A 13,014-nucleotide genomic window follows, 5' to 3' on the forward strand; every position below is an offset into this window, starting at 1 on the left:
GTCTGCCCCTGCTGTTCCCAGCCGTCACCGCTTGGTGCCGCATGAACGGAGGCTCGATCTTCATGTGACCGAAACACATGACCATGGTCGGGTGTCTTTATTTCTGATGTGCGTTGACGGTGAGTGTCGGTGAGAGGGGAGCTCCGTCATGGCTGAGGAGGCGTCACGGGAGACCCTGACCGGTGCCCTGAGCCTGCTGGTCAACCTGGGCAAAGTTCTGCTCCAGAAGGCCCAGCAGGATGCGGCAGGTAGGACCGATGCGGCAGGAAGCAGCGACACCGGGCTTCATTCAAGCGCTCGTGGCTTTCGGCGCCGTTTGGTTGCTGACACCTCATTTATATGATACATTATTTTCAAATCATGTTTGATTTAATTTTGTCTTCTAAAAAAATGCAGGGCATTCAAATGATGACTTTCTTAGATGAAATATCAACCTCACTGCGTGACGGCTATGAACTTTGAAACAGGAAGGAAAGCTTTGGAAACGACAGTAAAAGGCGACATTTTACCCAAACCCACGTTCTTGGGAACGTCATATGTGAGCCGAACTGAAGAAGACACCAGAGTTCATCTGAATGAATGATGAATTGTCCATACAACCATCGTGTTTTTTCAGTAATTAGCACAAAGGCACCAAAACCAATGAAATCTGAACAGAATTTGGTCTCATGTAAGGTTTACAAGTCCTCTTCTTTATTGAAGTTCTGTTTGAAATCAACCCAGCAACATTTTACTGAACTGCTTTGGTAAGAGTTCACCCGTGTCGTCAGGCTACGTGGTCAACCGTGGACTTGAACTGTAGTCAAGCGTTCTTTGGAGCCTTGCAACATCGTTGCAGCAGATCCGCTGGAGGCCCCGGCGACGGCGGTGCGGCCCGGTAATCCCTGCCACGCTCATTATTGCCCCACTAGTAAGAACCAGCTTTTGTTCTCATGCAGGCTCTCTGGAGGATTTTGTTCCACATAAGATCACAACTCTATTTGGTCTGATGACGGCTGGAACAAACCTCTATAAGAGGTAGGTAGGGTGTGTGTGTGTGTGTGTGTGTGTGTGTTATTTCCTGTAAAATAATTGTATGTTGTGTCACTGTTTACCAGCCTTGGAGTGAGGAAGAAGAGTGAAGCAGAAGCCATCTGGCAGAAGTACTACGCGTAAGTACAACTAAAATATAACAAACGGCGGTACGAAGGCGAAACCTCCCTCCGTCCTGTCTTGTGGGTTCTCGCCGTGTTGCCTCCCTGTTGATTGTTGTCTTAATTAGTAGTAATTCATCATTAATATGAGGAAAAGCTCAGTTAACTTGTTTTTTCCAGCTGGGCAGAAGTGCGAGAGCAGGTGGAGGAGCTGCTGCAGCTGCAGGTGCGTCCACACTACAGATGGGAGAGAGCTGCTGTGATGGAACTGGATTGAGTTTGATTCTGTGTGTGTGTGTGTGTGTGTGTGTGTGTGTGTGTGTGTGTGTGTGTAGAGTGAGTGGGACTCGTTCCTGGACAGTGTGGACAGAGGTCTGCAGACTACTGATGGTCTGTTGTCAGGAGCTCCAACAGCCGATAACCTGAACCCCGAAACTCCTTTCACCAATGGACGAACCGGAGAGTGAGTCACACACACACACACACACACACACTCCCAGGGAGTTGCCGGCCCCCCTCCTGAGGAAACCCGTTTCAGCAGCTAGTTTGTCTCTGTCCTGATTCGTGTTCCCTGGCTGGAGGTGGGAGCAGAGTAGAAAACTGGCCGCCAGATCGAGAGCTTTGCCTTCTGGCTCGGTTCTCTTCCTGTAGCTTTTAAACGACTACAGCAGTGCTCCGAGGTCCGATCTCGTCCCCGAGATCCTGAACTCCATCACTTGGGACTCATTCCCAGTCCCTTATTATCCACAATCCACTACCCGTCCCCCCTTCCCCCTACTGAAAGGGTTAATATGCAGAAAAAGTCACTCTGGCTTGAGATTTATGGGGCCTTTGGTTGCTGACAGACACACGCGCGCACACACATGCCGTACTCAACCATGGCGAGGGCCCGGTTATCTCTGACCTCTGTGTGTTTGAAGGAGCGTGAACCTGGGCCAGTACCTGGATCAGGGACAGAAGCTGCTTCTGGTTCTCATCAGACATGTTGGATGACTGCTGTGACGCGACCACGTGGTCGAGCTCCAGGCCAGCCAGGTCAGCCCGCCTCACATCACTCAGCTATCACGACCTCCTCCTCCACAGGTCGCGGTTCCCTCGCGTCAGCAGGATTACACAGGAACCGCGAGCCCTGATGGGTTCATCAAACCTGAACCGTCTCTCTTCTCTCCGGGTTCTCCAGGCTGCCCTGGAGGCTCGGTCCGTGCGCGTCCTGGTGGTTTCTTTCGCCAGCGTCCCGGGGGCTCGGCTGTGGCTGGAGCAGACCGGCTGCACCTTCGACATGTTGCTGGATCCACACAGACAGGTTATCTCGTCTGTTCTAGAATAAACAAAATGAAAATCTTTTTTACTTTATTTTGAAAAGACAACCTTCAGTTGTCCCCGTCAAAATAAGAGCACAGTTGTCCTTTGGCTGCAGGTCTACAGGAGTTTCGGTCTGGGCTCGTCCTACTCGAAGGTCATGAATTTCAGCCTCTTGCTGCAGTACTCAGAGTTCGGGGCCGTGGACAGAGACTTCCCTGACGTCCCCCCTCACCTGCTGGGGGACCTCTATCAGGTACACCAAACGGCCACGAGCTCTCTGGCAGCCCCCTCTCATCCACATTCCTGGAATATTTCAGAACCCTAAGCCGCATTTCTTTTGGAGCAAGCGGCGTTTAACCTGCCAGCTGAACCTGTGAAGGTTTGTCACCACGAAACGTTAAACATTGATTTCAACCGCTGAAGTTTAGGACGTAAATCGGGATCAGGTTGGAATTCCGTGTGTTCAAAGTGCACCGAGTCACGGAGAGGAATCTAGTTTCAGGGGCGCATCCACGCCGTCCTGGTTGAGAGCATCCAAACAGTAGCAGGTTGCAAAAAAAACCAAAGAAGCACATGTCGGCGCGTCAAGAGCGTCGTGAAAAGAACAAGAAAATACTCCGTTTGCGACTCGTCAGCTGATTCAGACCAGAGCAAACGAACCAGAGGTGTCCACACTCTCTGAACCCTCATGATCTGTTTTCAGTTGTTAGATAAAACTAAGTCAGCATATTCAGGTGGATTATCTTGTGTATTCCGGGCCAGATCTTGACGTCAAACTCCCAACAGATTTATGATCCAAGTGTTTGATTATCTTCTGCATTCGTATCAAAACAATGATCCAAAGCTTCAGTCTGTTCCGTGCTTTCAGATGGGCGGAGACTTCCTGCTGAGTGAGGCAGGGAAGGTTCTCCTGTCTCACCCGTCCAGAAACCCTCTGGACAGACTGAGTCTCCAGGACGTCCTGCAGGCCAGCGCCGCCGCAGACGAGTCCACCAGCTCCCCATAGACACCTCAGCACCCGGGGTCCTCTTTGACCAGCGCCGATCCGAGAGGAGGAGAGCAGCTCTTCAACTCACGCTAATGACGTCACATCTCACACTCATGTCACCATGACGAGGTGCGACCGACGCAGAGCTCGTGCCGGAAGGACAGGCTGCGCGTCTCCGTCGGGTCTCCGTTGCGATGAGGGACTTTAGAATGACGATGATTAACTTTAGATCAGAAAGGTTCATACTTGACTCAATTACCCAGAATTCCTTCAGGAGGGGGCCACCTCTGCCTGTGTTCTGATGAGGGAAGAAGAATCTCTTCTGCTGCATTTCAGACATGTTAGCTACTGCATTTAAGACATTGGCAGTAAATTCTTGCGCTGCTGCTACAGGATGAACGTCCGTGAATGAAACCAGAGTCATTCTGGACAAATAGAACTCTCTTCAATATCTCATATGAAATCCTGAACCTTTTACTGGTTATTAAAAACTTCTTCGGACTGACAAAAGTAAAATTGTGCAAAAAAAAACAAAGGGCCCGATGTAGGGTGCCAGCGTCACTTTTATTTAACCTTTATTTCACCAGGTGGTCACTTGAGATCAGGGGATCTCTTTTTCGAGCGATTGATGATTTTCATTTCCCACTGTGCCTGAGTTTTAATCTCGCTGCCGTCCCTGCTCTAAATCTGATGGCTGCCAGTTCTTGTGTCGAGATGTTGAGTGACAAAGAAAGAAAAACATAAGTGGGTTCAAAACGTCAGTAAAATAATACAGTTAATTGCAGTTCGTTCCTGGAAAGCACGTGAAAGCGTCTGAAAGGCCAGTCCAGTTTGTTCCTGGTGGAGGATCGTCACAGATCCGGAAGTCTAATTATTCATCAGGTCAGACTCTTGATCATTCGTAAGACTCATAAAAGACGTTGTGCTTTGATCGGCTCTCGTACGGTTGCTCGTGTTTACAACATTCAGAGGTCAACATGAGAATTTGGGCATCTGGTTTTCATCGTGAAAGCAGGATTCAACAGGAGAAAAAAAGAAAACCTCTCTCTCTATATTTCTTCAAAGAATAAATAAGATAAAAGCACCAGAGCTCAGATCCTGGCACCAGCAATGATATTCAGCCGGACTGATGTGAAGAATGAATCCCCACCTGTTTGCCTTTTTGTCTTTTGTGAACTGTAAATCATGCGAATCTTTAATAAAGATGTAATTCAAGCTGAGGCGTTCACCCTGGTTTCCTGTAGGGTCTGGAGGAGCTCAGGCCCAGCGGGGGACCCCCGCGCCGGCCGGAGATGTCGGGGAATCAGCAGCTTAGCGGGAGGGTCGCGCCCCGGACCCGGACCACACCAGACCGGATCAGACTTTACTTAAACATCAGCAGTAGTGGCGAATGTGGAGTGTCTGATTCCTGTTGAACACACATTGATTTATATTTTCAAGATTGTGCTGATTCTGAGAGACGTGCCTCCAGACGATCGGGGGGATCTTTAAACGGATGTATTGAATTCCGTGTGTGACATCACTTGACCAGCTTACATTCGCTCACTCAGGAGCGATAACATCAACTGAAGAACATAAATAGAAGGATATTCAGATATTTAACACTTTCACACAATGTAGAAATGAACTGTTTCAGAGTCTTGGATATGGAAACCTCCTGGACTGTCACCTGTCCAGAGAGTCAACCCTGTCACAGCACCAGTAAAAAACACTGGACAACATCCATCCATCCATCCTCTTCCACTTATCCTGGTTTTTTTGGGAGGGGGGGTGGAGCCTATTCCAGCAGCCTTCAGGTGAGAGGTGAGGTTCACCTGGACAGGTCGCCAGTCCATGGCAGGGCCAACACATAGAGACAGACAACCATTGGCTCTCCCAGCCACGCCTACGGTCAATTTAGAGTCTGGATTAACCTGGTCCCTCTTGATGTCTTTGGACTGTGGAGGAAGCTGGAGTACCAGAGAGAACCCACGCAGGAACAGGGAGAACATGGAGACTCCACATAGAAAGACCCCGTGCTCCAGCCGGGGCTCCAACTCGGAACCTTCTAGCTGTGAGGCGACAGTGCTGACCACTGCACCACACTGCCGCCCGCTGGACAACATCCAGAGTCTCTAAATACCTTAAACTTTCATTTCTCCTAACAGCCAGCAGGGGGCGGCTCCACTCGTTGCAAAAAAGAAAAAAACTACACCCCTTTTTAATGGTGGTGCAAGAATAATGCCTAAAACCCGTAAAGAAGTTATCAATGCTGAACATCCCATTCCCTCGTCTCCAAATCAGTAAATTTTCAGACGCCTGAAATACGGTCCGGGATCAAAACTAGCTTAAGATATTTTACCTTTTTGTTCCACCGTCTTAAAAGTGGAAGTAGCATCTAGCTAGTCCTGTTGACGAAGTCTGTGGTGTAGCATAACGTTAGCTTTGTAAATTTCATTGGCATTTCTGAAAATCCCAAGTAAAAGTCCCATCGGCTTTTAGTGGAGCGAACCAATGGAGATGCTAACTTCCACGCCAACGTCATTAGCCTACGTCCTTACAGAACTCGATGGAAGTTTTACAATGCTTAGAATTTACAGAATTTAATTTAAAGGTGGGCCAGAATAATCTGCTGCTAAGCTAGCAGTGGAGGTTGCTGCTGGGCTACCATGCGTCCCACGCGACCACTCACACGTCCGTGTCTGAACGCCAGCGTCATTTGGTTCTCCCTAAACAAGAAAGCAGCATCATGGTGCTACCATCTTCAGTTTTGCATTATCTGTGTAAATGTGGTTTACTGTGTGAGAAAAGAACTCTTATAAAATAACTCTCCTCTGAGACCAGTGTATTGTAAAGCCCCATTCAAACGGGGATTTGAACTTACAAGTGACTGATTTCTAATGATGGAGGTCAACATTTAACTACGGCTAACTTGGGAGTTCGTCTAAAGCGCCACCCTGTCATCGAACTCGCACACATAGTTCATGGTCCGATCGCAGTAATGGTCCCACCAGTCGCCATCGTCTGAGGACATGGCCACACAGTTCTCCCGCTTCCCGCCGTCCGGCTGGCTGGACAGGAAGTGCTTACGCCACTGGAAGTATGACACCCGGGTTCCGTCATCGAAGAGATACATGCCCTCAGACCGCAGGTCGTTAATACCCAGCCACACGGGCCAGTTCCCCGGATGGAAGAAAGACTTGACGTAATCAGCTAGGGCCTCCTGCTCCCTGCGGTCGCGAGGCATCGCTATTCGACCGCCACGTTCCAGACACTTCCTGGATGCTCCGGCGTAGTCCGCGTAGTTGTTGTAGACCAGATAGCACTTGTATCCCACCCTGCGTCCCTTCTGGCAACCTAAAAAGTAGAACGGACAGATACTTTTTCATAGAAGCTCACATTGACATTTTACTGTGGGCGTTTAAAGCCACCATGTGTAAGTTTTAGAACTATGACTACCCCTAGTGGTTTTTATCAAAACTGACGGTAGGAGGGGCATCATTCATACAAATGAGATGTTTTATGGGCCTATTGTTCAGCTGTGTTTTTAATCCAGAACTTTGAACCAGTCACAACTGAACCGATCTCAGGTAACTCCTCAAGCCCTTTATGATTTCTTGCTGATAAACAGCTTCTTCTTCTTCCTCTTCTTCTTCTTCTTCTTCTTCTTCTTCTTTTTCTTATCCGTTACAACTAGAGCCATGAATTTCAGAGCCCATACTAAACTGTCAAAAATGTCAAGTCGCAGAAATGTGAATAAAGTAGAGTTTTTTTTTTGGGGGGGGGGGGTTTAAATCTCAAGAGGAGAGAAAGTAAATAAAATAGGCTTGATACCTTCCAGCCTTCCAGTCTCCTTGCGGTTGTCTTTGCTGTGCTGGTAGACCTCCCTGATAGTGTCCTCCAGCTCCACCACCTTAGCTGCAACAGTCAATTATTTAGGTATTTTAATCACTCTTAATTGTAACTTTAGCACTAAAAATCATATTCACATAATCAAAAATCTACATCTCATCTACATCTCATCTACTCGCTCAAGTGCTGAGATGCCAATTGCGTGACAATTATTGAACCAACAATTTTTAAACTTATTGGGAGGAATGGGGGGGGGGGGGGGCAAGGCTGGAGCCATTGGTTTTTAGTGGGGGTGAAATAAAAGGGTCAATCCAGGACATTTTTTTGAAGTCATTTTACAAAATATTTTACGCATTTTCATCATTTTCTTTGAAACAATGGCATTTAGGATCATGAACAAAAATGAAGGCATTAATTCCACTAAAAATATATCAAACAAATTTTTAAATTTGGTGCCGATCTGGATACAATTGAGGGATTTTGTATGTCAACGTTTGAGTTGTTGAGGGGGTCAATTGTTAACTCTGATCATGTGACCACTGGCAATGATTGAGGATCAATCAGCTTTTGGATCGATCCAGATCTGATGATGTCATGCTGTCTCAGCGTGCCCTCTAGGTTCTACCAATTCCGTGAGGATTCATGTCACAAAGTTATAAAAATCTTCAGGATTTTTTTTTCTTCTTCTTCTTCTTCAAAAAAAAATCAAACTCAAGAAAAAAGTGGATGTAATCAGTGGCCTTTTGGGAGGACGAGGCCGTCTCACCGTCCATCCTGGACAGACGGTCCATCAGCTGGCTGACTTTGACATCCAGGGTGTAGTGGCCAACGTTCAGCTTGTGGATGGCCTGGTCCATACCTGCCAGTCTGGACACTGGAGGATAGAAAAGAACCGAATACAGTAGAGTTGGGAGAAGGAAATAAAGAGACGTAAAGACTACATGGGGCAGCAGGGTTGGCTTCGTCAGGGGACGTACAGACGTAGTTGTAGGAGTTTTCAAAGTCTGACACCGGGTTGGTGGGCTCCGGCTCCGGCTCGGGAAGAATCTCTGGGACATCCCCTCTCGCTTTCTTCACCTCCAGCTGAGATGCAAACGCAGTAAAATCACTGTTATCTCAACATGGGTTTTAAAACAACAACAACAACAGAAAAAAACGGACAAAGTCAAAGCAGCAAAAATCGACACTTCTGAAGGTCCGTGATCCTACATTTTCCATAATGTAGCTTTTGGACCCCGATTTGTTAACACTCAACACCCCCTGTTTTGTCATGGAGACATTGTTTTTACTGGGAAGTCTCCCAGTTTATGCCAAGAAAACCCTTATGACATCACCGGGGCAATAATGCCGTTACGTAAAGCAACAGAACACAACAGACACCTGTTTTCCAAGGCTGAGAACAATTCACTCTCACAGATTTACTCTTCTCATGATCAGGTTGCAATGTTTTATCATTTTAAAGGAACATGCCAACAGTTTTGGTCGATACATATAATGTTCATCTTCATACAGGAAGACGGAGACCTTTCTCTCCTCTGTGGCGCTTTAGGGAGCTGAGACCAAAAGATGCTGGCTAGTTAGCTTAGCCCAATGACTTGTAGTGGACGGGAAGTGCTAGCATAACTCTGTCACAAGTCACCAAATACTCTTCTCTCCAAGCCTTTGCCTGCATTCGTGTGTTGCAGCTGGGGTTGTTCCTAACCTTCATGATGGAATAATTAAAAATCTCAGGACAAGGTCATTTTTTTAGAATCGAACATACAACCGGAACTACTTTGCTCACAAAATCGCCATGAGTAGCAATTTGACGTACCTCAAAGACCAACTACGCCAAACCAAAAGCACTTTTTTTTTTTTTTGCAAAAATAGGATGAGGAGGATTACACGTGGACAAACCAAGATCCAAGATTTGATCTATTTGATTACTTTTGACAGAGGTATGCTAACACTTCCCATCTACTACCATTTATTGCGCTAAGCTAACTAGCATGGGTCCCAGCTCCCGAGGAGAGAAAGGTGTCTCCCTTCTGGTCTGGCTCTGAGGAGGATGGACAATCAGGACAATCAGAAGAAGAAAAAATTAGAGTCAGTGCTTTATACACTGGATTGTTAGAAGGTTATTTATCTGTTTATCTAAAATTGAAGAGAAGAAAAACCAGACAGTTGCAGCAGCTCCTCTGGGTGTGTCATCATTAATACCAGACTCACCATTATTAGCTCCATCCATGATGTCATCACTGACTGTAGATCAGCCAGCTAAACCACTCACAGGGATTCTACCGGAATTTAAGCTTCGCATTTTTCATGAAAAAACATTGTAAATGTTAATTGGCTCATACTGGATTCAGTAATACCCCCCCCCCCCCCCCACACACACACACACACACACACACACACACACACACACAAACAGCATGTGAATGGATTCAGTGTCTTCTCCAAACCAAAGTAATCAATCATGACAACAAAGTTTTGGTCACATGTGAAGACTGATAAAGTACGTTGAAGGATTTTTGTTGTCCTGACCTGTGCAGCTTCCGACGTTCCTGCAGGAACACACACTCCCACAGAGCATAAACACAGGAGAGTGAGAGAGGTGGCGACCGGTCCCATTTTCTGCTTCCAAACTCGTTTTTCCCTCCGGTTGGACAAACTGCCTGAGCACCTCTGAATCTCTGTCTGCTGTCTGTTCTCTCTCCCTCTCTCTCTCTCTCTCTCTCTCTCTCTGTCTCTCTCTCTCTCTCCTCCTCCTCCTTCTCTTCTTCCAGGCTTTTCCTCTCTCCTTCACTGCCTTTCCCCTCCTGACCCTCGTGCTTCCCACAGAGATGTGATCCAGGACGCAGAAACCCACGAAGGAGAACCGGCGAACATCTCAGTTAAAAACGACGAAGCGTACAAATAAATCTGTGTCACATCCTTGTTGCCGCCTGCCAGCTGACTCTTCTGCCTCTCTCTGCCTTCTTCAGGCTGCCTTCTCTCTTGTTGCCTAACAGGAAAGGCTTTTGTTTTCACTCCCACCTCCCATTTCCACTCTTTGTGTGAGCACTGCTGTTTTTTTACACACCAGGCAAACATTGCAGGTCTCTGGGCCGAGGAAAACAGATCAGGAACCACAGAAATCCTCCAATTTTTGAAACATAGGAGAATTTGGAATTCCTTTTGAGGAATATCATCTGACAAAAAGGTAGAATAAATAAACGTTCATGTGTTTGTTGAAGGGCAACTGAAAGTAAAAGAGAAAACAAATCTGACCAGGTATGGAGGCTGTTTGAAATGATGTAACATCTTAACTCATTATCTTGGAAAACTACCAGGTTCCTTAAGAGTTTATGGATGTAGTTTTCAAGAGTTTCTACTGTTTTTTCCTGCCACATCCCAGCCTAATGCTTCACTTTGTTTGAAATGGACATTTAAGCATTGTAAACACGAGATGGTGTAAATATAAACTTCTTAAATATTAACTTTACCCCATTTTTTCAGACAAATATTCTGCTTCAGAAATTTGTTTGATGAGGTGGCTGAGAGTTCTTTGGTTTCACCTAATCTTCATGATAATGGAGCCACGGACTTTTCAACGGTACTGAATAACAGAGGTCCTAGAGTAGACCCCTGTGGGACTCCGCATGTGGCTGTGAGATGTTTGGATGTACATATACATACACGTATGTGTATAAATATATATATATATATATTAGCAGATTTTACTGTGGATACAGATTAAAGGGGTTTTTTTGTGTGACAGCTCAAGGTCCTGTGGACTTTTCACTTGTAGGAAACTGGAGTTTTCTCAGTTGTCATGGTAACGAGGGAGTCTGATTCAGAGCTTTTTGTTGTGATAACCCATGAATCCATAGCCCCACTGGTGGTCCCTGAAGGCATTGCAGGTGCACCCTGTCGGAAGCAATACATTTGATATTTTTAAGACAAATATCCATATATTTGTATTTGTCAATAACCACTTCATGCAAACATATTTAAATGTTATGTCACGCGTGTGAACATTCTTGGTCTCTGGGCCACAATCAGTTAAATACGCCCATGAGTTCATTCTTGACTTGGAAAATGTTAGTTTCACGAACATTTGGTCAAGATTTTATTGTTTCCTTTCTTTAAAATGTGTTTTTGGATGAAATATGGCATAATGAAGAAGCACTGTGAATATTATACAAACACACACACACACAAACACACACACACACACAAACACACAAGGCTTTTTAGGCCAAATGGCAGGGCTGCTTGCCAAGTTTTTATAGTCTAATTAAATTAGTCAAAGGGATGAGAGACATGGGGTTGTGAATCCGCTGAGGGGAGATTATGATATTAAAAGGGAAGGGGAATATCTTATATAAATGTGTGTGTGTGTGTGTGTGTGTGTGTGTGTGTGTGTGTGTGTGTGTGTGTGTGTGTGTGTGTGTGTGGTTGTTGCAGGAGGAATGCCAGTTAAAATGCCACAAGAATCCAGCAGAGTTTCCAGGGGAAGCGACTGAGGCAGGACTCTGGGATCCAGGGACTGGGAGGAGCTCCAGCGTCTGCTTTCAGCTGAGAGGGACAGATGTGCTTCAGCCTGGTGGACGTCTGCGTGGACACACTTGTTCCACCACTGGACTCCAGAACCTGTTTTTGTTTTTTTGTTTTTTTTTTTCCAGGCTTCAGTTTACCATTCAGACACTGATCTGCTAAAAAAAATAGTAACAACTGGGGAAAATAAGTGTGTTTCATCTTGTTCAGGAATAAAAGTGAAAGCACCATTCAAAGTAAACTGAATAGACGGCTCATCGACCAATTAAACGTTGGTTTACTAACAGTAAATTAAGCAGAAACTGTTGTTCATAATGTAAGCAAGCAAGTTTCCTTTTTAAGTGACAACTGAATATTTTTGGATTTTAAATCAGTTGACTCAAGTACATACATACATATATATGTACATATATACATATACACACATATATACATATACACACATATATATACACACATTTATATAATATGTATTCACAATTTCCTTAAAATTTTTATATATAAATATATATATAAATATATATATATATATATATATATATATATATATATATATATATATATATATATATATGGATTTTAGGAAATAGAACTGAGAATCCTTCCCCCATGTTTTCACATTATATAACAATTTTACATCGTATATAAATATAAAGGTGGCTGAGTAAGACATCTTTCAAAAACTTAAAAAAAACAACAGCAGCCCCAAATCAAATACCTTGATACTGTTAAAGGTACAGTGTATGGAACGAGTGTGTACTCATGTATACAATGGGACTGAATTTTAATGAATTCATCTCTTAATTGTCGTCATCGTGCACAGACAGAATCACTCGGCCCGTTCAGTTTCTCGATGTCACGTCTGGCTCCTCAGGGGTGGCAGAACGCTTACACAATAAACGTTTGAGCTCTACTTTGCAGTAATTTTTTAAATCGTACCGACATTTATTGCCAAAACTTTTCTGAGCGTGAACACAAAGCGGCCATTGAGGCAGCAGAGTTGCTGGGTGGTGCTGCAGGGAGGCGGCGCAGCTGGACAGAGGTGCCTCAGTTCAGGAGGGGGACGATGAAGGCAAACACCAAGCGCTCTGACACATGATATATTTAGACTGAAGCTGCTGCTGGGTCTTCAGTGGCGATGTGAAATATCAGACCAGCTAAAATGACAAAAACCATGTACTCAGATGGCAATTAAATCCTGAGAGGAGTTCTTAATATTCTGTGCTGATACTGACAGAA

General features: G+C 45.3%; 2 protein-coding genes across 2 annotated transcripts; one reads left to right on the forward strand and one right to left on the reverse strand.

Annotated features, from left to right (window-relative positions):
- Positions 1-2: 2 nt before the first annotated feature.
- On the forward strand, positions 3-4,638 carry selenol (selenoprotein L). Its single transcript, XM_086190466.1, has 9 exons — positions 3-248; positions 939-1,017; positions 1,098-1,151; positions 1,314-1,359; positions 1,469-1,596; positions 2,054-2,168; positions 2,314-2,436; positions 2,551-2,688; positions 3,304-4,638. The coding sequence occupies exons 1-9, from the start codon at positions 149-151 to the stop codon at positions 3,439-3,441; spliced, it is 921 nt and encodes a 306-aa protein (XP_086046592.1). The 5' UTR covers positions 3-148; the 3' UTR covers positions 3,442-4,638.
- clec11a (C-type lectin domain containing 11A) lies at positions 3,975-10,239 on the reverse strand. The gene is made up of 5 exons (XM_086190467.1): positions 9,781-10,239; positions 8,232-8,337; positions 8,021-8,128; positions 7,237-7,320; positions 3,975-6,759 (listed from the first exon to the last, which is right to left on the reverse strand). Exons 1-5 carry the CDS (start codon positions 9,865-9,867, stop codon positions 6,347-6,349), a joined length of 798 nt encoding a protein of 265 aa, XP_086046593.1. The 5' UTR covers positions 9,868-10,239; the 3' UTR covers positions 3,975-6,346.
- Positions 10,240-13,014: the final 2,775 nt, after the last annotated feature.

Source organism: Aulostomus chinensis, chromosome 20, assembly GCF_037954235.1.
Source record: "Aulostomus chinensis isolate RoL2024-O1b breed Wild chromosome 20, RoL_Achi_v1.0, whole genome shotgun sequence".
Lineage (NCBI taxonomy): Eukaryota > Metazoa > Chordata > Actinopteri > Syngnathiformes > Aulostomidae > Aulostomus > Aulostomus chinensis.

Bases quoted from the DNA above. Each gene is read 5' to 3' on its own strand.
- clec11a (XM_086190467.1), bottom strand. From the start codon at position 9,867: ATGGGACCGGTCGCCACCTCTCTCACTCTCCTGTGTTTATGCTCTGTG. The intron at 7,321-8,020 runs GTGAGACGGCCT...TGACTGTTGCAG, and splicing joins CCGTCTGTCCAGGATGGACG to CTAAGGTGGTGGAGCTGGAG. The intron at 6,760-7,236 runs GTATCAAGCCTA...TCTACTTTTTAG, and splicing joins GGAGACTGGAAGGCTGGAAG to GTTGCCAGAAGGGACGCAGG.